This window comes from Anas acuta, chromosome 5 (genome assembly GCF_963932015.1).
Source record: "Anas acuta chromosome 5, bAnaAcu1.1, whole genome shotgun sequence".
Lineage (NCBI taxonomy): Eukaryota > Metazoa > Chordata > Aves > Anseriformes > Anatidae > Anas > Anas acuta.
Genome location: NC_088983.1, coordinates 17,808,588 through 17,835,581, shown reverse-complemented (window position 1 = coordinate 17,835,581; position 26,994 = coordinate 17,808,588). Strand labels below are relative to the sequence as shown.

Genomic DNA, 26,994 nt, shown 5'->3' with positions numbered 1-26,994 from the left:
CATACCTGTATCATTGAATATATTCATGTCCTTCTCTGGCAGCAAAAGAGCTGTTTTAAATTCATCTGTTGAAGTGGTTGCAAATGACAAGTGGCCCTGCATAAATGGCTTTGTAGTGAGTGTCCAGATGTAGATTCTTATCCTGCAGTAGTAATACAAGACACTGGCACTTGAGGAGAGCCTGCATGTAAGCCGTTAACACAGTGGATGACAAAACAGCTTCTTATGCATGGTAGTAACCTGAGAGAGAGAAAAAATGGTAGGTCCTTTTTCAGTAATATTAAATATAAGATGACCTATTTTAAAGACTTGAAGGCTTTGGGCAGTAGAGGAAATAGAAGGAATTTGTCTTTACCTCACTGGAACGTAATGCAAAACCATTAAGGAAGTAGGGAACCTACCAGGGTTGAAAGAAGAGAAATACATCATGCTTAAAGCAAGGGTGAAGGAGTAGCTCATTTTTAGAAGCACGGAGAGATCTATGGAGTAGGAAAATTATGGTGTATGTTCTCCTCTAAAGAGGTAGAACCTATGCAAATTTTTATGTCTATGGACTGCTTTTTTAATTCTTCTAGCAGTTGAGTGTAATATAGTAATATAGCTCTGAATTGTGATTTCTCAGAAGTAATTTCTCAAAAGAACGAGATGACTAAACTTAATATCGATTTCATTTTTCTTACCAGAACAGAACAAATGAAAACTAGACTACTCTGTTAAATTAGCTAGTGCATAAGTGGTACAATTGCTCAATTTTTCTTTGATAGAGTGGCTGTCTTTTCCATTCAGTATTACTCATTGATAAGGAGAAACATATAATCCTCAATGATTTCATTACTACTTTTTGAAGCAGTTGATTTTCTTAAGAGTACATAGAACATTGCATTTTAATGCTAATTTTAATTGAGTAATGTTTAATAGCATGTCTTATGTTTATGCAGTTACCTTGTCAAATACTTATTTTCAAAACATGAAAGTTGGCTTGACAAAACCTTGTTTGACTTGTCAGTGACAAGTCTGTAATTGGTTATATTGTCTGTTCTTAGAGCATTGTGTATTCTTTAGGCCTTTAGAGTTTTGAAGAAGAATAATCTCTTCTCAATTTGAAGAACAACAGTCGTTCCCTTAACATCATAAAAGATGAGAGATGAAGCATTTACACAGAGGACCTACTGTTCTCTTGTGGTGGAGACTAATGGTATGAGTTCTCTTCACTATGTTCTAGCCTTCTTGCCAGTATTTCAAGATAGAAAGCCCATTCACTATTTGAAGTTAAGAACTAAATGATGAAAGAGGTGATGTTGTAGAAAATGAGTTATTTCTGGCTCTGCTTCTGTGTTGAATGTGTTTGCATTGGATTTATTTTCAGGATGTTAGGATTATCTGGCTTCCCTGTCTCAGTAGCTCGACTTGAAAAGATGGGGTGGAGGGAAGTTGTGTTTGCTCCTTTACATCATTTGTGCCAGAAATGTCAGGCATTAGTGGTGAATGATATTTTTTGTATGTCTTCCAGCTAAATGCACTGCAATTGCAGTGTCTCTTCTTTTCAAACTCAGAAATTTACCAGATAGTAAAACACTTTTTATCACAAATATTAAAATTTTTTAAAAAATACTTCTGAAATACTACAAGTAAATAAAGTGACAATTTGTGAGCATTCTTATCTGTAGTGCTGCACAAATATCTTTTGCAACATAGAATACTTGCCTTATTCAAAGTAGAGAATTCACGTAATTACCCACACTCCTTGCCCCCCCCATCCCCCCCCCCCCCCCCCCCCCCCAAAAAAAAAATATTAAAAAAATTATGTGAAACTCAAAGGCAGCTATTGGAAAAAGAGAGGGACAGGGCAGGTAAAAACTCTTTGTGTTTTAAGAGTAGGAAAGTAGAGGGACCCTTCAATTCAATGCTTTGACTTAATTACACCTAATCATAAATGTGTAATTAAAAACTTTGGACTGAAATGGCACAAAAGACTGAGTAGTAAGTTAGTGATAAAAATTTCAGGAATAGTGTTGTCTAAAGTCAGTTAAGCTAGTAAAATCTTAAAACAGCAAAAAGCTCTCCAGTTTTACTGGTCAAATAGTTGATTTAAATCTACCCGTACAACTTTTCCTTACTCACACTTGTGCCTTCAGTTTAGACTATACTGTGACCCATCTAACTGTCAAGAAAATAACTACTTTAAGCTGTGGTTTTGGTCCATAAAGTACATCAAAGCTAGTTTCATTTAACTTACTGTGTTTACTGTGAGACTGAATTTTGAGAGATTGAATATGCTGGAAATTTATTGCAAGATGATACCAGCCCTTTCTGCAACCTCTGCCAGCTACACTGATGAAAAGTTTACAAATCAAAATATGTTAAGTCAGTTTTACTAGAATTAGCCTCAATTTGTTGTATTATTATATGTTCTTTTTTTTTTTTTCACTCTTCTAAACAACTGATCTCATATCTTCAGGCTTCTTGTAATCTTTCAGCTATTTTTTTCTAAAACATGTCAGGACAGTTTCATGATGAAGTTGAAATTTAGCTGTATTAAAAATCAGAAATGCCTGACTGAAACCCCTTCCAATTCATTCGACTTGTCATTCTGGTAAGCAGTTCAGTTACGTGCTTGCTTTTAGGCTGAATTGAGAACATTTCTTAACTACCTCTTTGCTAATAGCGATTTTACTAAAAGCATCTGTGATTTTCAGTGAGGTAGTAAATAGTATATTACTAAAAAGAACATAATCACTTTCCTCTTTTTATCCATATATATTAGAGCTGCCCTATTGAAGGAAGTATGGCCAAAATATATGTTCTCTTATTTTAACTTGCTGGAATACTGGTTTCAATTGCTTTTAGTTACTACAGTAATCTAAATGCAGTTAGCATTATGTAGGTGGAAGAGGACTGGTAGTACTGCTAAAATGCAGTACTCAATTGTATCTCTCTGAGATAAGGAGGTAAGAAGGATTTAGACAGATATTAACTACAAAGATACTGGGATATGGGGAGAGAAGTTTGTGTTCAAGTAAGGTATTGAGATGAAAAATCTTTTTTAAAAAAAGGCGTTTCATTGCTGATTCTATTTCTTCCTGCTTTTCACTTCTATAATCTTACTGGAACATCTTTAACTTTCTTTGTGCTTTATCTCCCATCTTCGCAGAAGAAAACTTAATGTTTGCCTGAACTGTTAGTTGTGAGATGAAAGATGTTAACAATTACTCATGGTATTGTTACATAGTATGTATGATGTGAAATAATGTAATATACTTCTATAGAAGTTTGAGTTCTGTAGGGGACCACTAGTTAGCTGTTCTACATATCTTAACCTACTCTTCAGAAAACAAATTCAATGTGGTATGCATCAAAATAGAAAGAAGTTTTGAGCAGTGTTTCAAGTCTTGCCCTTTCAGAATATCGTACCAGTTCTGCAAAACGGTAGGTTTTCATCTGAGGATTGGCATGTTAGAGTAACCAAATCTCAACTGCTGAACTGCAAAGCCTCTTGACTTACTTGCGTGAAAGTTAGTCCTGAAAGTCAGTTCAAGTAATTCAATCGTTTCCAGGCCTTCCACTTCCTGAATTTTCTTAGGCTTTTAAATGAACGAAGCTCACTTGAGGTTTCTGAGAGCTGATAAATTTTTTTGATCAACCTTTCAGAAAAGAATGCCAAATTAGTAAAAGAAGATTGACAACCAAAACCAGAGCATATTAATTAGTATTACATTCCGAACCTAGGGAAGACAAGTCTCTGGTTTAATGTAGGTGTATTTGGAGGCCCTCTCACTTCCTGATTTTGAGTGAGGGCTAACAGTTAAGTGGAAAGTGCTTGTGGACACCATGGTTACACACCTTCAGTTCTGTACATACCTTTACTGGTTACTTGCAGTTGAGTTCTGACAACCAACAATTGATATTGAATTACCCCAGCAACGGTTTATGGTTTTGAACTGGTTATTGTGTGTGTGTGTATATATTTAACCTCTACTGCGTTAAGTCCTCAAGTTTCTCAGTGGCTTAGGGGCATAGAGAAGGGAAGAGGAAGGATAGCGTCATTGATCTGCTCCTTGCTTCTACTTTATGTTTAATGCATTGTAATAACTTTGGGGAATTCTGCAAGGCTTAATTTGGTGCCAAGACAATGCTCATTTGTTTAAAGACATAACTATTGATTGTCTTCAAAGAAGGAAAATTGGCTGGAAGTTTGGACTTGGTTTCTTGAGTGCTGTTTGGAGTGGAAGAATGGAAAACTCTTTAGGGGATTCTAATACACTGAGGAGAATGTCTGTCAGGGTTGTTTGTAGTAAGAAGAATTATCCTGCCTGTTTGGCTTACATTAAGATTATGGATTTCAAGATTAAAAATTTAAAAAAAAAAAAAAAAAAGTTTAATGAGGTAAAAAAAAAAAAAAAGTTTAATGAGGTATTTTCAACCTTTTCTGTAAGGTATTCAAGTATTAAATGTGGTAAAGAAAGATAGTATCAAAACATGGCATTGTAGCATGGTGAGTATGTGTGGGTTTTGCTTTTTAATCAAAACACAAATCTGAAAAAACATTCATTTTCTTCTGTTTCTCTAGCAAATGGTCAGCAGAAGTCTCAGGTCGAAGTCATGCTATGCCTCACATTAAGACATATATGAGACCCTCTCCTGACTTCAAAAAGATTGCATGGTTTTTAGTTACAAGGTAAATAACTAACTGTACACATCTCACTTTTACATGAATTCATTTTTTAAGTTCTCATAAATTGCAGGTACAGGTGAGTTACCACTAATCATACTGCTATAATTAGTATTAGGAACTTTTGTCAATATATAATGTTTTTTTGATACATTCTCAGGGACTTTCCTTTTAGACAGTCTGATTCTTTTACAGGTGATTTAAATGAAAGTTTTAGTGGAAATGGAACTGACCTTAAAATAGCTAAGTGTGTATGTACATTTATATATCCAATGTATATCTGCATTCATATACATACACACAAAGTAAGAATATAAATTTTCCATTGTTAAGAAAATGCTTGTAAGAAACAAGATAACGCTACTTAGAAAAGCTAGACTAAAGAATCAGTTGCATGTTGTGAGAACTTAAATATTAGAGATGCTTTGACTCTGTTCTTAGCATTTCCTGAAAGCACATGCTAAATTTTACATATTTAGAAGACATGTAAGAAACCCTTAAAAGTACTCCCTTAATGGTGACAACCCAAATTGTTCTCTGGGCTGTAACTTGCAGTTTCAGGGTCCAGCATCAACGGAAGTAATAAATACTTTCTAAACCTTGGGCTGAGTTTCTCTAAAACATGCTGGATATGGACATGCTGGATATGTTGGCTTGTCCATTGACTGCTACAAAATAGAATGGGTTTGGGTTAAGGTTAAGTTTATCCTTGTGCTGGCTTATTGTTATGAAACATAGATATCTAATATTTAGAATCTGGCCTCTTGTCAGATTGAGTTGCTCAGCTGTTTAACTTCAAGTACAGACGATATTCTTATTGCATCTTTTTTTGCTCCTTTGGATTTCTTAACATGAGGGGAGGATGTGTTACTGTGAATGAAAATGTAGATTTGTTTAATTACTGGAAAAAAGTGACTTGTGTAACTATACATACGAAAGCTTATGATGTTTGTATCATTCCTCTTAAAATGTTCAGTTACTTGATTTTTTTCTCTATATTCTGGCTTCTTAAATTTCATTGGTTACTGATACTATTGTAGGTTGTAGTATCAGTGATTAAAGTGGCAGTTAAAGGATATAGATGTCATTTAAATGTGATGCTAGTCCACCTGATATAGAAATTCATGGCTATTTTGACTTTTCTTCTTAATGTCTTTTCCCTTCCACCGTATGCTACTATCAAAAAACATCTAGTGTGTTTGTTGGTTTAAGTATAATGTTTAGGCTCTGTATTATTCTGTAAAAGTAGGTTATGAGAACAGTTCTGTATCTTTCTGTCTCAATGTACTTCATAGCCAATACTGATGCAGGATTAATACTGCTGCTGAATAGCATGTTAAAACAAAGATATTCTTACTTGATAATACTTGTGTTTATGAATGTGTCTAAGTACCTTTTGTTCCTAACATTTTGTTCTATGTTTTAACACTTGCAAAAATGTTCTATGCTAAATATCTTATAACTAGTCATAATTTAGTTAGCCTTTAATCTTCTAATGTTGTTATATTGAAGCTATTTACCAATTTCAAGTTCCTTTCTGAAATGCGTGGAGAAGATCCCAAAGGCTGAATCTCTTCATATCTCTGTATGAGATGAGCAGGCTTGTATAATTATCTGCATGTATTCTATCAATTCTCTTCTGATTATTTCCCCTGCTGCTCCCACCACCCAAATCACTTTTTAGTAAAAATTGGTTTGACTGAAGTGAAGTTTTCCTGGTAGAAGTGTTGCTACAGCTGTAGTGCATTGCTACAGCTTCAGCATTTTTTGCTCTGAAGATTATTCCTTGCTGAAATGCTTTCTCTTTTCAGTGCCAATCTATCTAAAGCAGCGTGGGGAGCTTTGGAGAAAAATGGCACCCAGCTGATGATACGCTCGTATGAACTTGGAGTCCTTTTCTTGCCTTCAGCATTTGTAAGTTCATAGTTTGAGTACAAATTCTGGGATGTGCTAAGAATGTGACAGAATAATCTAGTTATGAGCTTCTGTGTTTCCAGGTTAGAAAGCTTGTAGCAAATGGAGTTTGTACAAGTCATTTTTTCAAATGGTAATAGGCTGTTTTCCTGCACAGCAAGTATGGATTTGGTATTGATGTGACTTTTGTCATGTTGTTAAAAGGCAATAATACTTTACAATGCTAATTAATGTTGCTGGTGAGGATGATCAAATCCCTTTCATACTTAAATCTATTCTGAGTGAATATTCACAAGGAAGTGATGTATATGGATTGTAACTTCAAAAACAAATCCTAATTTTAAACTGATTGTTCATGCTTTCTGACATGTATTCGTGAAGCCACATGACTTTCTTCTCATACTTTCTGCTCTGAGGAAAAAATTCTCAGATGTGTTGTCTTAAATTCCTATGTTGATTTTAGAACATCTTCCTAAGAGTCTAGATGCTGAAATATTTTACTTTCCAAACCTATGACAGCAATCTCAGTATATAGAAAACAGGTTCTACCCCAAATACACATTTTAGCGTGTGGAGGACTAGGAGACATAAAAATGTTTTAGTGAGACCCAAGACCTATCCAGCTTATATCCAGTCTGAGTGCAGCCTTTTTATGCTATGGGGATTATCACAATAAACGGTATCTGTTAGCTCTATAGCATGTTCCCTGGGATTTATTTGAAGACTTACAAGAATGAAAATTGTCCAGAGTAAGTTAGTGCCACAACTTGGATTATCTATTAACACGTCAGGTTCCTTACTGAGCTAATTTTGTTGGGTGTTAGCCCACACAGAATCCTGTGGTACTGAGTTCTGTGATTTAATTGTGCATTGTACTTGAAAAATGGACGACTTCTTGTTTTTCCTCTCTTAAATTTGGTGCCTGATAGTAGGGAGATATGAGTTTGCTCATGCTGCTTACTGCTTCTTTCTTGTGAACCTATTGGTACCAAAATGTTATTAACAGTACTTAGTCTATGATCAGAAGCCATTCAAACTTTTTCCTCGGTGAAACTTATACTTTTCTGGAGAACAAATGGCGAATTTCTCTGAAAGAGTTCATATGCCAAAAATCCTCAAACATTTTTTCTGAAGAATATGTATTTCACAGAATCACAGAATTTCTAGGTTGGAAGAGACCTCAAGATCATCGAGTCCAACCTCTGACCTAACACTAACAGTCCCCACTAAACCATATCCCTAAGCTCTACATCTAAACGTCTTTTAAAGACTTCCAGGGATGGTGACTCCACCACTTCCCTGGGCAGCCTGTTCCAATGTCTAATAACCCTTCTGGTAAAGAAGTTCTTCCTAACATCCAACCTAAAACTCCCCTGGCGCAACTTTAGCTCATTCCCCCTTGTCCTGTCACCAGGCACGTAGGAGAATAGACCAACCCCCACCTCGCTACAGCCTCCTTTAAGGTACCTGTAGAGAGCGATAAGGTCACCCCAGAGCCTCCTCTTCTCCAGGCTGAACAATCCCAGCTCCCTCATGTTTTGTCACTTCTGTTGATCAGTAATGTACTCCCAAATGAATATCTGCTAATGTTAGAACTTCATAAAAATACTTACTTACCATAACTATATATTATATATAATTTTATTGTCTCTTAAATTTGTCATACCAAGATTTGGTAGTTTATGGCTGTAGCTCCACTGACACTTGAGGCATTTATGTAGTGGTGTGGTCTTCGTCTCAGATGGATACTGAATCTTACGTTCTCAAGCTTGGTTTCTGTGGAATACAACTTTAAGATAATGTGGATTGGTTAGAGACTGAAACAAGAACATCCTATGACTACCTATAGCAGGAAGCGTTGGTAACATAATAATGAAAGGTTGCACAAAAAAATTGCTTAAACTTCCTGCACAAAAGCAACTGACATCAAGGGATAAAATAATACTCTAAGAAGTTGGCTGCGGTTATCTCCAGATGCTGCTGAGCAAATAACTTGCTTGTGGCAGTGAAATGATTGTACTTCTGGGGATTTTTTAAACTTAATGATGATAGCTGATCAGTAGATCGAGCAGTCATTCTATATAAAATTAACATTCTTTTTCTGACTCATGTTTTCCATGCATTGCTAGCTTTTTGAAAACATATTTCAAATGGGTAGAAAGTCGGTAATAAAGTTAACATAAGTCTCTTTACCAAGAATGACTGTACCTGTAGGCTTTAAAAAACAAATCTGAGAATATTTGGCTTGCATGCCATCCTGAACCTTCAGTTCTATATGGAATTTCTTGCACATGGACCAGGAGAAGGAGGATTGCCGGAATATCTTTTAGAGGGCTAAAATTTATGGAGGAAAAATCTTGAAGTTTCTTCCCTACTCCTAAAATCATAGTAGTTTTAATGCCTGTGTTCCTTTTCATGAGTTTTTTCTCTAACTCAGTTTCATTAAAATCAAGCTCTTTTTATGAAAATAAATGTATGTTTAGGGGCATTTAATAATCAGAAAGATAAATATTTTTGAAGCACTCAAATACTGTAATATTTCAGCAGTCTGAAGTTAACAATTTACTTTATTTGCGAGTTAGTTTGACCTTTCTACTGTTAAACACCCAGAAGGATGAAAAGTCATTTAAACCAAAATTATTCAAGCTTTTGTTTCTGCTTGCAGGCTAGTCGTAGCAGTTGGAACAAACGTTATTTAGCCATTTGTTAAGAGACTGAAAATTACTAAAAATAGAAGTGTATTTTTATTCTTATGTTGTATCAAAAAGACATTGGATTTAAGTTTGTCAAAGCAAAGTTTACTGATGATTAAAAACACATTGAATATTCATTAAGCATCTGCTCCAGCCTTTAGCAGAAGCCTATGGGCCTGTTTACACAGAAAATTCAGTTAGTTTGCTATAAATCCCATGTGAGCACTCTACTAGTAATGACAACTAGTTTCAATAAATATTCAGGGGTGAGCAATTCATAACAAAGCTCAAGTTTTGTGGTCAGTGGGAGGGGAGGAGAGGGAAGACATTAGGGGACTGCTTTCTCTCCCTTTGACAAACCACTTCCCTCTTTGTTTAGGAACTGGAGAGAATTCTGTTCAGTTGAGGGAAGGTTATATTGCTTTGAATTTTCTTTGAAGGCTTTCCATTAGTCTTGGTCATATTCTTCGTCCATATACATTCTAAATTTGTTTATAAAATGAACGCAGGAGAACACTGTAGAATGTTCAAGCAGAAATACAGACTGGGCTGAGAATGGATTGAAAGTGGCTCCTTGGAGAAGGACCTGGGGGTGTTTGAGAAGCTCAACATGAGCTGGCAATGTGTGTTTGCAGCCCATAAAGCCAACTGTATTCTGGGCTGCATCCAAAGGAGTGTGGCCAGCAGGGTGAGGGAAGTGACTGTCCACCTCTGCTCTTGTGAGACCCTACCTGGAGCTCTGTGTTCAGCTCTGGGGCCCCCTGCACCAGAAGGACATGGACCTACTAGAATGAGCCCAGAGGAGGGCCACAAAGATGATCAAGGGGCTGGAGCACCTCTCCTGTGAAGGCAGGCTGAAAGTTGGGGTTGTTGAGCCTGGAGAACAGGAAGCTCCAGGGAGACCTTACAGCAGCCTTTCAGTACCTAAAGGGGGATACAGGAAAGCTGGGGAGGGACTTTGTAAGGGAGTGCAGTGATAGGACAAGGAGTATAATGGTTTTAAACTAAAAGAGGGCAGTCTTAGATTAGATATTAGGAGGAAGCTTTTCATTCAGAGGGTGGTGAGGCACTGGCACAGGTTGCCCAGAGAAGCTGTGGATGCCCCATCCCTGGAGGTGTTCAAGGCCAGGTTGGTAGGGCTTTGGGCAACCTGGTCCGGTGGCAGTTACTGCTGTCAATGGCAGGGGTTTGGAATTAGGTGATCTTTAAGGTCCCTTCCAAACCATTCTCTGATTCGATGTATAAAAGTCCTTGATTTAAGATAATGGATATTCTGATTTTTATTTTGATCACCCTTTTGGTAAAGGCAACAAGGTGGTCCCTTTCCCTCAGTTCCAATCACCACTGTGTTCAAAAGATCAAGTTTTCCTACTGCTATATTGCTCCTACTGCTATATTTTTTTTTGCTATTAGTTGAAGCAGCAAGCAGTGTGGAGACTTCCTGCAGTACAGAAGAGTCACTGCTGAAAGTTCAGGTTGGACCAACAAATAAGGGGTTGCAAAATGTTTGTCTTGTGATGTTTGTAGTAGGAAAAGGGAGGGAGAATTAATAATTGCACTGGAGCAATTAACAAACTAGTCTCATAGTATGCCTCTAAGGTTCTATCAGATTGACTAGATAAGTGGGATTTCTCCATTGTAAATCCACTCCAGTGCTCTTAATATCTGATTGTTGTGGCTTTCCCTTACAGCTTTAAGGCTGTAGTAGTTATGCTGCTTTATCTAACATCCTTGGAACTTTGTCAGCCTTACTTCCAAATTCCGTACTGAAGTTCTAGTTTTCATCTTGGGAGCATCCACCTTCTCTGCCCATAATACAAATTGTCATGAAAAATGCAGCTACTGTGTTTTGTTGTGATTTTAAGTGGAAAATAAATGTTAAATTTAGTATAGACTGTCAAATTGTGAAATTTAGGGGCCAGTATTTCTAAAACTGAACTTTCACTTGTATACCATACATGGAAGTATAAACAAGTTGCTTTTGGGGGAGAGGTAGGGGTGGGTAGGAATGAAGAGGGGTTGTTTAGGAACCTGCTAGCTTTCCAAGAGTGCTGAAACACAGATATCAGGAGGATGAGTCACTACCAACAAGTGAATGAGTACTGCTTGAAACAAATCTAACTGTAGGCATCAAGGATTTTGAATCCTTGGCTGATGGTTTTTTATTATTGCAGTGTGAATTTATCCTTAGGATGCATGCATAACACAATCTCATATCTGAAAACCAAAAATAGTTTAATGCATGCAAGATGTTTTTTGAGAATTCCCAGCTGACAGTTATAGCAGCAGAGTTCTGTGAAATGCTGGAACTGTCCAAGAACTGGAGGTAGTACAGAGCTACGATAAGTAGTAAGATTACTATGCTAGCAGTGTCCATGCTAGTTTAAGGTTTCCTCAGGCATACCTGCACAAGTTGCTGCTGCTATGGTGACGTGCTATTCAGTAAGCGCATTTGTAATATTTCAGTAGATAGCGATGCTTTTGGCAATTGTTTTCCTTCCATGCAGCTTCAGGATTCAGTATTTCTAGAATATGGTTCCAAATACCTCCAGATGAGAGATAATGTCGTATCCGTAACTTGGGGTAACTTACTTCAAGGCTGTTTTCCAGCCAGGTGACACTGGATTCTCTTAGAAGAGGATCTGACCCTTGTGATCCCCATCTGTCAAAAATCATTCACTTCAATGGTATCATTAACCTTTAGAGATAAGAATTACTGTCTGTTGGCCCCATTCTTCATTATCAAATTTTTTGGAAGGCTTGTGGAAGTTTCGTACCTACATTCAATAAAAGAGTAAGCCATCTCAAAACTCAGTGGCCAAAAGCAGATGCTTATGGAAACATACAATGGGTATGTATATGGTAATTTCTCTGAAAGTTTCCTGAGTTAGAGGCAATATAACATCTTCTGTTAAATGCCTTTAAGCTCCTGGCATTCACAGCATGCTGTAGCTGAGTTTAACACTGTCACAGGAAGCACAGTGTTTTGAAACTGGTTTCATTTGATGTCTTTCTCATCTTATACTGGAAGAGGCAATAAATGTGATCCCTATTCACTCTTTCCATGCCACTCCTTCTGTAGGCTGTTACATTTTTCTAGGATGAAGAGTCCTAAACCTGCTCAAGCAAATGAGAAAGCTGTTCATCCAAAATTGACAGAAATGTGTATACATGAGAAACATATGTCTAATATCATACTTCATTATAAATTCTGGTTTGATTTTATGTTGAGTAGTGTGGTTAAAATATATGCAATATAAAGGTGCTTCATGCAGGAAATGCAATACTTCCTACAGACCTCTCAGCTTTCTTCTTAAATTGCAAAAGCAAACATGCTCCTGTACAGGTGGCTGTACTGAAATCTGTCAGCATTCATGAGATGGTTTCATGTTTGAGTTTCAGACCTCAGAGTGTGATTTCATTGCAGCTGTATTTCCTTTCTTTACTGGGAAACACCAGTGGAGACACCTTGAACGAGGAGGCAGCTGTGGAATCAAATATCTGTACTTGCTTTAATGCCCATTAAATCATCTGATACTCGAGTTGCTATGCTTAATTTGTTAATCTATTGTATGTATATGCCCTGCAGTTAACTATGCATTACAGATTTTCTTAGATAACTTAGTTTGTTGTGAAGACTTCTGTTGGTTCAGTATGGTTTTAACATACTACGTGTTAGAGTAGTCTGATTTAGGTGAAGATAATGGAGAGAGAGAAATAGACTAACACATTTCTAGAAACTTTTTAAAGTTCATCATTAGAAATTTGCAGAATAAAATGAGACAAAGTGATTTGAAACAACTAGAGCATTCCTACATCAAGAGACTCAATACACTCTAGCTGTTGGAATGCCAATTTAACACTGCTAATTCCTGATAATTCTGTTTCTTCAGGCTGTTTCATGCAGTTTGGTTGTAGTTAGTGACACCGATTTTGATAGCTATAACTTGCATACCACACATTTAATATTTTTAACACTAAAATAGCTGCTAGCTCTCCAACCTCTACTTTCTGTTTTCTGCTGAATACAAGCTTGGAAGTAGATAGCTTCTTCATTGCCATCTTTCGGCTGCCAGCGTTTTTGTGTTTTTTTCTCTTTTTTTCCAAACGCTTTCCAGCACTTATGCTTTGAGGTTGGGTATTGGCCTGGTGTGCAAATCCAGACTTACAGAAATATGTTGAATGGTTGTTCTCAACACAGCTGCAGCTGTTATCATTTACAATTTTAGTGTTTAGTGAAAAATCAGCTGATGCAGACATTAGATCATAAGCTTATATTGATTTTGAAAAGTAATGTTTATAGAGTCACAGGTCGTGTCTTCTGTTGGAACTGCATTTCTCCTGCATTTCCCTTTTTATCTCTGTTTCTTGCCTCATATCTTCCTTGTCATTCATGTTCAAGGTTGCTCTTTCAGCTGCTGGGGATTTCTTTCCAAAGGTTGGAATAACTCAAATCTTTAACACACAAAATGTTGAAAGAAGCCCTTCACCTAATGGTATGGAGTTGTTCTGAGAAGCATGTTAAAATCCTCTAAGGATTGGAAAAGCAGTCTTCCACAGTGGTAGCTTCTTTGTCTGATAAGGTTGGAAGATAAGCTGAGCTTAACTAGCCCAAAATGTTTGTGGAATACTTAAATCTTTTAAAAGGAATGCTGAAGAATGTGGTACTAGCCAGCGAGCTTCTGGAAATAAAACCTCAAAGAAAGAAATATAGTAGTTGTGATTAAACTGAGAGGTTACCTGTTACTGCTACTTAGTGGTATCAGATACTATAATTACAGATAAAAGATCAGTACAGACATCTAACAGTAATACTTCAGACTCTGAAATGCCATATTGATGGCAAATATTGACCAACTGGTAAAGAATAAAATAGTTTGATAATTCTCAGCAGAGAGGATTATGAGCTCAATCTGGATTAGACAGTAGTCAATCATGTTTGTGTGTGAGCAGAACTGAACAGCTTTTGCTGAATTCAGACTGAACTAAAGCAACCTCAGTCATTGCTTGATTTAGACCAAGCTTAATTTGCAAAGTAATGTAGGAGTACCATTTCCCCTGTCAGTTTCTGGTTTCAAGTGAAGTACTATTCCGTATCGAATGAAATAAAATTCTTAATGCAATTTAGATTGATGAAATAGGCACTGGGAGGAAGAACGGAAAAATGGAGAATAAAGTACCAAGTTTTAATATCCTGAATTCCACATAAATTTTACATACAACGTGGGTAAAACAAGATTTTATATTTAATTCTATATGGAACATATTTAATCAATGTATGATGTTAAGGTACTAGGAAAACCCACAGCAGTATCTGAAATTCTGTAACTACAAAAAAAAAACATGCTTTTGCAACTGAGAAATGCATCTCTTAACACTTCAAAATTTATTGCTTTGAGCAGCAGTGTCAGAGAACAAAATACAGCTGTAGAGGAAACATTCTGGAAGAACAGGGTATGTCTGAGGGGAAAAACTTAGAAGCAAGGCAGCGTATTTCTTCAGGCACGGTCCTGCTGGTTGGTTTTTGGAAGCAGCAATGAGAGCTGTCAACATCCAGGAAATGTTCAAAACAGACAAAATGTGTGAGTAGTTTCAATTTCTGTGTGATCTTCTGTGTGAAGATAGACATATGAGAATTGTTTTTGAAAGCATGTGAATCTCCTCAGAGAGCCTTGTTGAGGAATGTATTCTGTAACCTAGGCTATTACTCCAGGATGTTTTTGAGGAAAACTTCTAGATCTCTGTTCTTAGAGAGAGATCATCCATTCAGAAGAGATATGGGTTAAATTCTGATAGAATGTTTTTGTGATGGAATCCAATGGGGTGGGGGTTAGTATCAGAAAGATAATACTCAGAAGTGGGGAGAATATAGATGGTGACTGAGGAAGAGCAAGGAAGAGGAAAGTGAAGGTGTAGAACAAGAACAAAGCAAAGAGCATGAAAAGAAACACTTAAGTAATAATAGAACAAAGTAGAAGAAATGAAGCAGAAACAAAAACAGTGAGGGGGAGGGAGGCAACAAAAGAAACCTGGATAACAAAAGGAAATGAGATTACAAATGTACTACGAATATGCTATATATTCTATGGTGTATTTTCTTTCGTATTTTGTGAAAAACACCTAATACACTGAACTTCAGAGTGGAATAGATGTGGTATTGCTCTTCATATTTGAATTGGCTGAGATTACCAAGTGCGTATGTGGAGTCCAAGTAGCTGTTCCATCTGCTTTGATGGCAGTGATTATAAAAACTTAAAACTCATGGTGCCAGGCAATACTAGTCTAGCTTCAATGCTCTTGGTCAGACGTGTCTCTCAAGTACACTGTAGAAAAAGGACCAACTCATGAAACACCAGAGACACTGGTCTACTATTCCATATTTCTCTATTAGCTGTATGTGGAAAATGAGAGCTTACAGATAACTGGTTTCTATGACTTGATTTCCTCATTTTAGTTTGCAATTAAAATGTCAACTTATGAATAGTTTATAAGGTTGCTCATCACCCACCTTCTCCACCAAATGAAGCCTAACTACTGTGGGTTGTACAAAAATGCTGTCCCTCTACCACTTCATTTACACAACTCATGCACTTTGCGACCTATAGCATCCCTTGTGTATTTCATATTCTCTACTACAGAACTACAGAAGATGGTAAACATGGTTATTTGCATTTTATATGAAATTTCTATCTATTCCTGAGTGACTGCAACATCATTGGAGCTAAAGCTGTACAACTTGATTGTTGCATTTTTTCTAAGTAGTTTTGAATTTTTTTTATTATTCAGTCAATCTCTTACGATTTGTGAGCTTTTAAAAATTTACACATCTCTGTATTGGTATATTTTGAACATAGTACTTGTATGTAAAAGCTAATCTCTACAAGAGACTGGTTTTAAAGAAGACTTTATCAAAACTTCACTGATTTGAAAGGCATAAGAAAGAGAAGTTAAAACAGATTTTGGTTCGAACAGTCCTTTAGCATGGTCCTTGTTTCTTTCTCCTGTTCTTTCATTGAAAATGAAGTGTGTGGTTTTCTTTTTTTTACCTAGTCCTTGAAGTAGTTCATAGCATTTCTTTGTAACAAGTGATTTCCTGTTGCTTTGGGTCACAAGGCAAAATAAGCATCTAAGGGAATTTCTTTGAATGACTTGCGAGGACTGCTGTAGAGTGGCTTGACATTGTCTTTGGTAGCTCTCCCTTTTGTCTACTATTATGCTTCTAGAGTATCAAAGGAAAGGGGAAAGGCTGCTTTGTTTCCCTTGCTTTCTGTGGTCATGAATGTTGTTTCCTGACTTACAATGATAACTTTAGCTAAAATAAAACTTTATATTGTAAAAAAGTAAAACCATAGGCGGGGCTATCAATTCAGTCATTTATACTTGAATAAAATAGAATTACTTAGTGATAATCAAGAATCTTGCTTGTACTTTAACAATCTTAGTCTAGTAAAACTTGAACAAATGGGTCCTGTGGCTCAAGAGCATAAGTTGATATTCAGACTTTCGTAGGGGGAAAAATATACTTGTTTAGGAATGCATTTGAAATGATTTTTAAAAAGCTTTGTAGCCTTTAAACTTCTGGTTTGTTCTACTTAAATTGTACTTGATTGGCAATATACTAATAGAATCTCACCATTAGAGATTGCTTTTAATTCATTACAACTGATGAATGGGTTCCCATTCCTGTTAAAAAGTGGCTAAGAGTATCATCTGCCAAAGTTACTTGAATTGCTTTGAATCCATCTGCCCTTGTACCATGTTTCATTGTAGCATGTTCTTTTGCAGTTCTTAATGTGTAATCTGACTTTGAAATCTGCTGTCAAACCCTAATAGGGGCATAGCATGAAATCTTTGTGCAAGCAGTTTTAAATCTACACTAAGTCTTTTTGCTGCTCGTGGATGGTGTTATACAACTTAACTGAAAAGCATGAAGTTTGAAGACTTTTCTCTATCTCAGGTTGAATCTTAATTTGGTTAGCAAAACACATCAAGCATCTAACCAATAGGTTAGTGATGAAACTAAACAGTAAAGAGAATTTTTAAAGCTCTTCCCTTTAGTTAAATATTAAAGACCAAATGCTTATGGACACTGGAATTGAATTTTAATCAAATATTGTTACGCATGTTTGTGAAAGCAGCAACGTTTCATATTAGGATATGTTGCCCCTATGGTACTAGGAAAGACCTTATGCAGTTTAGGGGATGGAACTGCTCACACGAGCAAGACCACAAGCCTGAAACAAATTGGGATGTATGGGACTGAGAAGGTAGAGTATATCCACCACCGAGTTCTTAGGACAAAGTGCTTTAGTAAACTTTTTTGTTCGTTGAGATATTGTTATTGAGAAAGACAAACCTAATTAACAATAGATTCCCCCCCCCCCCCCCCAAAAAAAAAAAAAAAAAAAGCATGTCTCTTTTCTGTGTGTTTCCCTTCCTTCATAGGATTTGGACAAAGGTTACTTCCGTGTGAGAGGGAAAACACTTTCAGAAGGTAATGATTCAGCAACGTCTTTTCCTGTACCTTTTGACCTGCCACCAGAACGGTATGGAAGCAAAGGTAAGATGTGACTTCAGAAGAAAAGTAGGTGTATTATATAGAGTCAAATTAATCTGAGTAACTCTTAAGTCACTTCAATTTATGTTATATTCCAGAGCTTTATTTTAACATTGTTGTGGTTTGCCTTTATATTTAAAATGTTATCACTCCCACATTCTGGCTAAAACTTTGAAGAAAGCAGCTAGAAAGCAGTTTACATGCTTTTGGTTCCAAATTTTCTTTATTGTTATTTAGGTTTTGGATGGATCTTGTCTTTTCTTATGCTAGTAGCAGTAGTCATACCTGCATTAACTAGTTCAGTGGCTGGTCTTGTCTCTTTTGTTTTACCTTCAATAGGACTTTAGATCTGCTCTCCTAAGACTTGCAGGAATGTGATGCATGTTATTCTTATAATTTGCAAAGATAGCTTATCTGCTTTAAGAGCTTCCTGCATTCTTTTATTAAGAAAAGAATTAAGCTAAAAGTATTAAGTGGTATTCTAGCTTTCCCAGGGGGGAGAGGGGAAGGCTCAATGTAGAAATGATACTCTATTTAATACTGCTCTTTATCTAATATAAAACACTGTATATTTAAGTACTAACAACGTTTTGTTGGGGGGAGATAATATGGGGTTGTGCCTGAGTTACTCCCTAATAAAGGGGAAGAATGTACTGTATGTTATCACTGTTAGTGACCCAGCTTTCAGCTCTTTCTGAGAATGGAAGTGGTCAGATTATCTGCTGATGTTCCATTAAGTGCTGTGAACACGTACACTTGTGGGTTATTTCTTATGTAGTGCTAAGGACGTGATACACTGATATCTGGTTGGTACCTAATGCTTAAACTGATGTATTTTGAAAGTTTTTTCTAAAACTTCATACTTAAAACTTCATACTTAATTTAATTTATTTCTTGAAAACTTTAAAACAAAGATTAAAATTAGAATCCATCTGTGTATGCGCAAACGTTACATTTACTATTTTCCTACAAAAAATATAGTTGTATACTATATATATTAATTCCTGCATTTGACTGTGCCAGTGATTTTTTTTATGTATACTTTGTCTAAACAGTTTTTCTAAAAATCCTTTTTCACTTTTTGCATGGAAAACTTCAGTTCTGTGGAGAACTTGTTTTTCTTTAGTTCAGCTTTTGGGTCTCAGCCGTCTTCTGTGAAATGAATACATGTCAGAACTTAAGTTCTATGGGCTTTGGCAGTAGATGCAGTCAGCTGCCCATGCCTTCTCACATCTTTTCCCTGAACATTTTCCACCAAGAGGCAGAAGAATTGAAACAGATATTTAAAGAACATCCGTGTTATGGGATGGACTCGTAAAATAATCTCTCTGTAACAACACAGTTATCAACTCTCAGGGTCTCTAGACAGTAGTATAAATTTATTTTAATGAAGTCTTGAGAAGCAGAAATGCAAGTAATTATCATTCCTTTAAAGAAACTGTTTTGACTGATCCCTATAATTGAAGGAGAAAAGGCTCCAGGGGTTTTTCCATGAACTCAGATTCTCTGAACATGGGAAAGCAAATTATAGATCACTTTCATATAATCAGAAAACTTGTATTAGCAGCAGGAAGGAAGAGAAGCAAGTAGACTAGTGAACAGATGGTCAGGAGCAGGGCCATACATGCAATCTAAAGCTCAAAGTAGAAGATATATATACCAAAATACACTTTTCTTGTGCTCATACAAATTCCAATCTTTGATCAGACATGAATCATGTTACAGAATTACATTATATAATAGTGAAAGAAAAGCGATTCCTTAGTCTGTGGAAATCTATTTGCAAAGATTCTTCTTTGTCATTTTGTCATAGTAGCTTGGTCATATTAATTGGGGTTTCAGATGGGATTTGGCTTCCAGTGTGAGAATTAAGTTGTGACTGGGTTACAAGACAGAAATTTAGTGTTTTAACTGTTCAAACCCTCTGGGGGGGGAGGGGGACACTACAAAATAGGGAAGTTTCTGATAAAGAAGTTTTCCCATTGAGTTTTCTTTTCAGTGTATTTAAATCAAGGAAACAGTAATACTAGCTGTTCAGCTGACAAACAGTACACAGAAAATTGTACGTGTACAAGAAGATGGGTTCCAGTATTACATTTCTTTTGGTTATTTTGTTTTTTTTGTTGAGGTCTTCTGATTCTAATAATTTCTGAAAATGTATTGATCATTTTTTCCAGAAGAAATCAAATTTATCCTTGTTAACTGTGGGCTAAAGGTGTCAAATCTGTACTCTGAGAAGGTGGAAGAATAGTAGGCAGATGAGATCGAAATTGGATTTCGTGCAAGTTAAAGTGTTGTGGAAAAATGAACAGTCTACTTAACCATTCATTAGTTCCCCTAGCTAAAGTTTGCAACCTCTAACAGTTGTGATTTCATTTTATTAAGAATGCACAAAAATGCATGTCATATCTTGCATGAACAGGTTTCTCCTTTGTGGCAGGCCCTTTGCACTTCTTGATTTTTTTCCATTGCCGTGCTGTGGAAGAAGAAATTGTCCTCTTCCTTGTAATTCCAGATAGACAGTGTGTGTTACTCTGCCCAACTTTAAATAAGTGGGAATTAGGAGTATGGTGGAATTACATTTAGTGGATATTTTTAATGATTTCAGGAAATGAGTAACACCATCTTTTTTTGTTTCACACAAGTTGTTCAGTGGTGGGTAAAAATAAATTTCACAGCATGCATGCACCCTGCAGTCTGGTGCTTTTTGTTATTTATGACTAGAAAAAAAATATTTAAAGAGTAGGGCTAACTTTAACTTATCCTGTCTAGTGACAGTACCTAAAAGAGGAGATCAGTGTCTTGTCCAGGTAAGCTTAAAGTAACTATTACTCTGAGCTCCTGTACAAGGACCTGCTGTATCATTAGAAATGTAGATGTCCTGGGAGAATGTCACTTTATTTAGATTCTGTTCTCCCAACTTTTGTTTCATTCTTAGAATTCTCTATTTTCTCTACGAAGTAATTAAAATATCTGGGAAGGAAATTAAGAAAGAAGACTTGTGGGGAAGTCATTCCTATTCTTCAGTAACCTCCATTTTTCATATTAATACTGCATACCTACATGGGACCTGTGTACTTTCTAGAGTTTGCAAGAACTTGACTTGGAGCATCCTTTCAATTTTTTAGAGAACTTCAAGTCCTCTCAGCATGCTTAATATTGTACAATACTCCTTCTGAGGAGATGACAACTAGAAGCTAGTCCTGTTTCTAGTGTTGTTAATAGATTCAATAGACAATGTTTCACTTACTAGATTAAACACTAGCAGCAGTGGTAAATCCAAATCTGAGTATGTCTAGAAGTTTAATTTTTCAGTTTGTGAAGTAGTGAGTACACATAATCATTGTAGTTTGTATATCAGGGTAGTCTTGGGAGAAGTTGGAACTCATCTCAGGCAGTGGTGTCATCCATTTCTTCCCTGGGTGTAACCAAAAGCATTATTGGTTGGTGAACATCCCATATGTGCTTGCAGCTTTCTTCAGACAGGCCACTTACTCAGATGGCCTTTCAGAGTCCATATATAACACTAGGTAACGTGGCAAAGCCTGTTTTGTTTTTTTTTGTTTTTTTTTTTTTGTCAAGCCCTTCTTAATGGTAATGAAGAAATGAACACTTTGTATGAGAGGAATTTGAGTTAGCCGGTATTTAGATTTACCACTTCAGTGTATTGTCATAATAGGGTTAGAGTCTTGAAGACCAGAATGGGCCGCTACATTCTCTGGTCTGATTTATCTTGTGTTGCTAGCCAATATATTTGAGCTCAAAGCTTGTGTTTGGCTGAGAGAGATTTTCCAGAATATGCCTCAGGTCTTTAATTGAGAGCATCATGAGATGGCATATTCATCATGGTTCATATTTTGCTTCAGTAGTTGATCAACCTAAGAGTCTAAAATAAGCACTTCAGTTTTATTCTTTTTCAGAGTAGATGTGTGATTCTCAGTCTAGTTGTTGCACTTGTATGGGATTTATCCATCTTGTGCAGACAGCAAGGTTTGTAGCTGAAGTCTGAAGAAATTTAACAATATGTCATCCTAACAAATCAGAGTTAGCTGCACATAGAGCCTTTACTTGGGCATCTTTCCTTTAGACTATTTCTCCCCAGCTGCTTTAAATTGCCAGCACAAACCAGAAGAAATGGCGTTGCAGGGAAAAGCTATCAGTTTTGCCATGTATGATATACGTAGCTTGCATCTTTCCTGTTGCTGCAGAGAATAACATGCATGTTTAACATCTGGCAGTTTGAAAATAGAGTAGGAATAATCTTACCCTTTGAAGTGATGAAGGACCTTATTAATTTTGAGCAGATAACATTTGTTACATGTAACTTGCACATTATTAACTCTTAGCAAATTGCTGTTTTGAACAATAGCAGCTGTTCACCTCCAGTTGTCAGCTGAACAGCAGAAGCCTATTTATGGGCAGCAGATGTATCTTCAGGGCAAAACAGAATTAAGAAGAAAAATAATCATCTGATAGATGATAGAACTACTTCATATCTTTAAAGATAAAACTATATAGTTTATAAACTGTTAGTCAGTGACAGGAGTTCACATTGGGCTTTTTCAGGCTGTCACAGCAGAAAAGGCTACGATAAAGCTGGATATGTTGATGATACTAGGATTTTATTTTTAAATATATAGGCAAGGTATATAATTTAATAGTTCCTTGGAAGTAAAACAGATAATGATTCAGTCTTATATTTGGGAAATGAGCCAACAACAGCTAATCTCAGCTAGTCATATTTATAGATTAAATTTCTTTCTGCTTTGCTGATAACATTCAGACTTTTTTCCCCTCTTGAATCTTTTTGATGAGTACTGCTATTTTGCTGGATAAAATTTTCTTCTCATCAAGCTCCTTTGTCTCATCTGACTTGAAATATTTCTATTATTTCTATTTGTGGCTGGACCCAAAGAGTTGTGGAGAGTTCAGTTGGATGCTGGTCACAAGTGGAGTCCCCCAGGGCTCAGTACTGGGCCCAGTCCTCTTTAATATCTTTATCAGTGATAAGGACAAGGGGTCAAGTGCACCCTCAGTAAGTTTGCAGATGACACCAAGTTGTGTTGGTCTGCTTGAGGTTAGGAGAGCTCTACAGGGGGATCTGGATAGACTGGACTGATGGGCTGAGACACACTGCATGAGGTTCTGCAGGCCAAGGTCCTGTGCTTGGGGCACAAGAACTTCATGCAATGCTACAGGCTGGGGGAAGAGTGGCTGGAAAGTTGCCTGTCAAAAAAAGCCTGGGTATGTTGGTCAGTAGCCATCTGCATATGAGCCAGCAGTGTGCTCAGGCGGATGAGAAGACCGATGGCATCCTGGTTGCATCAGGAATAGCGTAGCCAGCAGGTGCAGGGAGGTGATTGTCCCCCTGTACTCAGCTTTGGTGATGCCACACCTTGAGTACTGGGTTCAGTTCTGGGCCCCTCACTGCAGAAAGGACATTGAGGTGTTGGAGTGTGCCCAAGGAAGGGCAATGAAGCTGGTGAAGGGTCTAGAGAGCAAGTCTTCTGAATGGTTGAAGGAACTGGGGTTATTTAGTCTGGAGAAAAGGATGCTCTTGATTTAGAGTGCTTGGGGATTGATTCTCACATCACCTCTATTTCGCTGCATAGAGAAATTCCTTGCACCCAACTAATGTTGCACAAAGGGATACGGCTCTAGTTTTTAGCATGGGCAAAGGCAGAAGCCTTGGATCATGCTTGTGGGTGTCTTGATACAACTTGACTGCCAGCTGTGTTCAGTTTATCTCCCCTCCTTTTTCAGGAAATTTTCTTGTAAAGTCCTAGTGTTAGGAAGCTGGTGCCAAAGGTTTGTAAGAGCAGCAATACAGCACTGGGACACTAATCAAAATAGCCACTTCGTTGTGCCCAAGTAGGAGGCAATGTAGCTCAATTTGGTGTGTACCAGGTAAAGTCAGCAGGTACAAATTCATAGTGGCTGTGAGGAAATATTACTGATATTGAAGGGAAGGATGTTTTAAACTGCAGTTTACATAGGTCAGTCTGACAACTATACTACCATCTTCTCTGATTCATGGCTGACCATGGCGTCTGTTTTGTTTATCAGGATTTGTACTAACATTCATTATACATGGGATCGATCGTGTGATAACCAGTGGAAGCTTTGACCTTTCTTCTTCCTCCAAAGGCAAGGGAAGAGGAAGATCAGACTTCTACGTTTAATAACTGAGCTTTCCTGAGCTTTTTTTTGTTTTGGTTTACAGATCAACCATGGATTTGGAATATTCCTTACACTGATGCCCCTGATACACATGGAAACATGTGGGTTCCATCGTGAACATTACCGGTGTTCTGTGATGTTTCACTTACTGACACTGAGCCTGCTACGCTAGATGCAAGACTGCTTATGTGTGTTTTTAAGCTATGATGTCTGCTGTAATGGCTAAGTTCTAGTTGAAAGGTAATTGTTGATACTGGGGAGAGTCTTAGAGAATCTGTAACTATAATACTACAAATGAACTCGTAACATTGCATTTTTTTAAATACCTTTTTATATGTTTTTTCATTACTGCTGTTTCCAGTACGTTTTTCAAGATTTAAAACAAGTGTAAGACTGTTCTCAGAGATCTTCTCTGCAGTTTTTAGCTGTAATGGATTTGAATTGTATTGTTTTGGGAGACTGTCAGTTGGTCCCGGTAGCTCTAATAAAAGCTATTGTATGTAAAACTTAAATGAAAATAAAGTTAATCTTGTTTATATATCTTTGGTTCCATCTTCTAAGTGTGTACATTGCAAATTGGATTGAACGTTTCCTTTGGTAACTTGCTTCTAATGCAAGCTTTATTTGCTGTTTTTGGCTTCTGGCAGTACATCACATCAGTTATTTCCTAAGCCCCCTTTTTTACCTCTACTTGCAGGCACTCAAGTACTGCCAACAACACTAAATTAGGTAGGTGGGGGTGCTGAAAAGTAGTCCTAAATATACTATAGGTTGTATAAACAATAACTCTTGTAATCCAAAAATCTTGTTGTATAGTGCAGTATTCCACTCACAATTCCTTCTGGATCCCAGATCTGACTGGGTAGCAGTTCTAGTACTGCTGCTTTCATTTTTGAAGTGTCATTCCCCATGATGGCTGGGACTACTACACTGGGAAGCATGACTTTCCCATGCTTCTAGTGTATATCCTTGTTTCTTTCAGAAGTTGCCATGAAAAGGGTGTCTTTAGGTTATCAAGGCATCTGACTAGCAAGGAGAAGTCTTCCTTCCTATGGTGTCCTTCCTACCAATCCATAAAGAAACACTCTAAAGCACTGCTTCTTTGCCATCTGTCTTAGCCTTTCACTGTTGGTGTACCCTCTCTAGTTAACTTCAGTTTCTTGCCTGCAGTTACAGTTTACAAATCAAAAAGGTTGTTTTGAAGTTTTTGTTCAGGAAACCATTGTACAGTCTCTTATGCAAAAGGCAAATAGATAACCTTGGCTATGGCACAGAGGAATTTTACACTCACTTTACACAGCATATACCATGAACTTAAGTATTCAGGCTGCTCGTTTCTTTTATGGTGTTGGCAATTTACAGGCCCGTTGACCATTGTTTTTTCCAGTTCTGAGAACTTTGCGCATAATGTACACTGCATATGCATCAGTGCTACAGGGATGTCTGCAGAAGAGATTAGAAGATGGCCGTCTGGGCTTCCTGATTTCTATCTTTCCTTGATTCTATGTGCAGAATCTTTACTATTTATACTACTTGCAGTAAGTTTGATTTTTATCCTTGATGTGCTTGAAAATATGTGGATCAGGGAAAGTAACTTGTAAATGGAGCAATATGTTCTGAAATCTGAGAACTTCCTAGTCTTTCTATTAATTTTTAAGGGTATGATTACATTTTAATTATTTCCATTCTGTGAGAATTCAGGAAGCTCTGAGTGGAAAAGTCCTATATGAAGACTTCTGGAAGGTAGGCTGAAAATTAATACACGTTATTCATTCACAATAGATAGCCATTGCAATTTACTAATGCTGCTACATCTATGGCTATTTCTGTTTTTGGCATAGAGTGGTTTGACAGGCTGAGGCATTCCTGGATAAATTCTAGCTGGAATATTGTGGTCTCTAGTAACTTGGCATGGTTTAACTTCAGCTCTCCAGGGCTCACGTTAATCCACTGTCAGAAGATCATTCCAAAGTTCATCAGTGTGAACAAATAAACCAAGTGATCAGTTCTGCTAGAAAACACATGAAATCTTTCCTCAATATGACTGTGGCCCAAAGCAATTTTGTGACATAATGTGTGAACTGAGGCACTGATGGATGGTGGAGGTGAAAGAAAAAGAAAAGGCTTTTGATTTGGCTTGCTTAACAGTACGTGGTTTAAGGCTAACATTTCAAGTAAAAGTTGGAGCTTGGTAGACGTAGATATGTACATAGTTCTTTTTTAGCTTCCACTGTCCTGTAACAGTAAGGAAAACCTGATTTGAAGAAACTGTCCAAAGATGACCAAAGCTCCAGCATGGTAACACACTTCTGCAGCTAGCTGGGCTTGATGATGTACTAGAGCTGTCCAGAAAGCTCCTGAAAACACAACGCGTTTGGCCAGAAAATGCTGTTTACTCGCTATTTTGTAGACTGTTTACCAAGCTCTCAGGAGCCAGGACAGATTTGAATGCTTCTTAATTGCTCTTAAAATTCCTCTTAGGCAGAATCCTTTAAAGTTCCATTTTTTATACCATCCTAATTGTTTGTTTCATGTCTTCTTTTACAATTTTCCTGTTTTCATTCCTATCTCACTTAATTCTGGTAAGTAGTTGAATCATAGATAATACTGTTTTTCTAGGAATTATCTAGAAAACTTTTGGATTTCAGAATTGTCTTTAGAAAATAGGAGCCCTAATATTCAGAAAGTGAAAGCAAAGGAGAAAACAGACAAATGAAATGTCTGTTTTCAGACGTTGTTTTCATTCTGTTAAGACATACAACAGACTGATGTATGTAACTAGATTTGCCTGAGCACGTTAGACTATAGTCAGCTCCTGCTGAGAATGGATCTGTTCTGGTGCCCCTTCAAAATGAAGTGTTTTTTCTTACAACAATGCAAGAATTCATTGTTAATCCGTATCGTTACATACTGGTGTAAATAACGTGCATACGTTTTTGCAGTGTTGCCAATAAGGCTGTAAAGGAGAAGGTAATGCTTTT

General features: G+C 37.0%; 1 protein-coding gene across 4 annotated transcripts in view; it reads left to right on the top strand.

The window, feature by feature from the left end:
* The window catches only part of TDP1 (tyrosyl-DNA phosphodiesterase 1), a 41,762-nt gene extending 17,211 nt beyond the window's left edge, over positions 1 to 24,551 (top strand). For all 4 annotated transcript variants that reach the window (XM_068682974.1, XM_068682976.1, XM_068682975.1 and 1 more), the window contains exons 13-16: positions 4,568 to 4,675; positions 6,481 to 6,583; positions 17,722 to 17,836; positions 24,057 to 24,551. In XM_068682974.1, coding sequence (XP_068539075.1) covers positions 4,568 to 4,675; positions 6,481 to 6,583; positions 17,722 to 17,836; positions 24,057 to 24,130 — 400 coding nt within the window. In that variant the 3' untranslated portion in view covers positions 24,131 to 24,551. The remainder of the gene's footprint in view (positions 1 to 4,567; positions 4,676 to 6,480; positions 6,584 to 17,721; positions 17,837 to 24,056) is intronic.
* Positions 24,552 to 26,994: the final 2,443 nt, after the last annotated feature.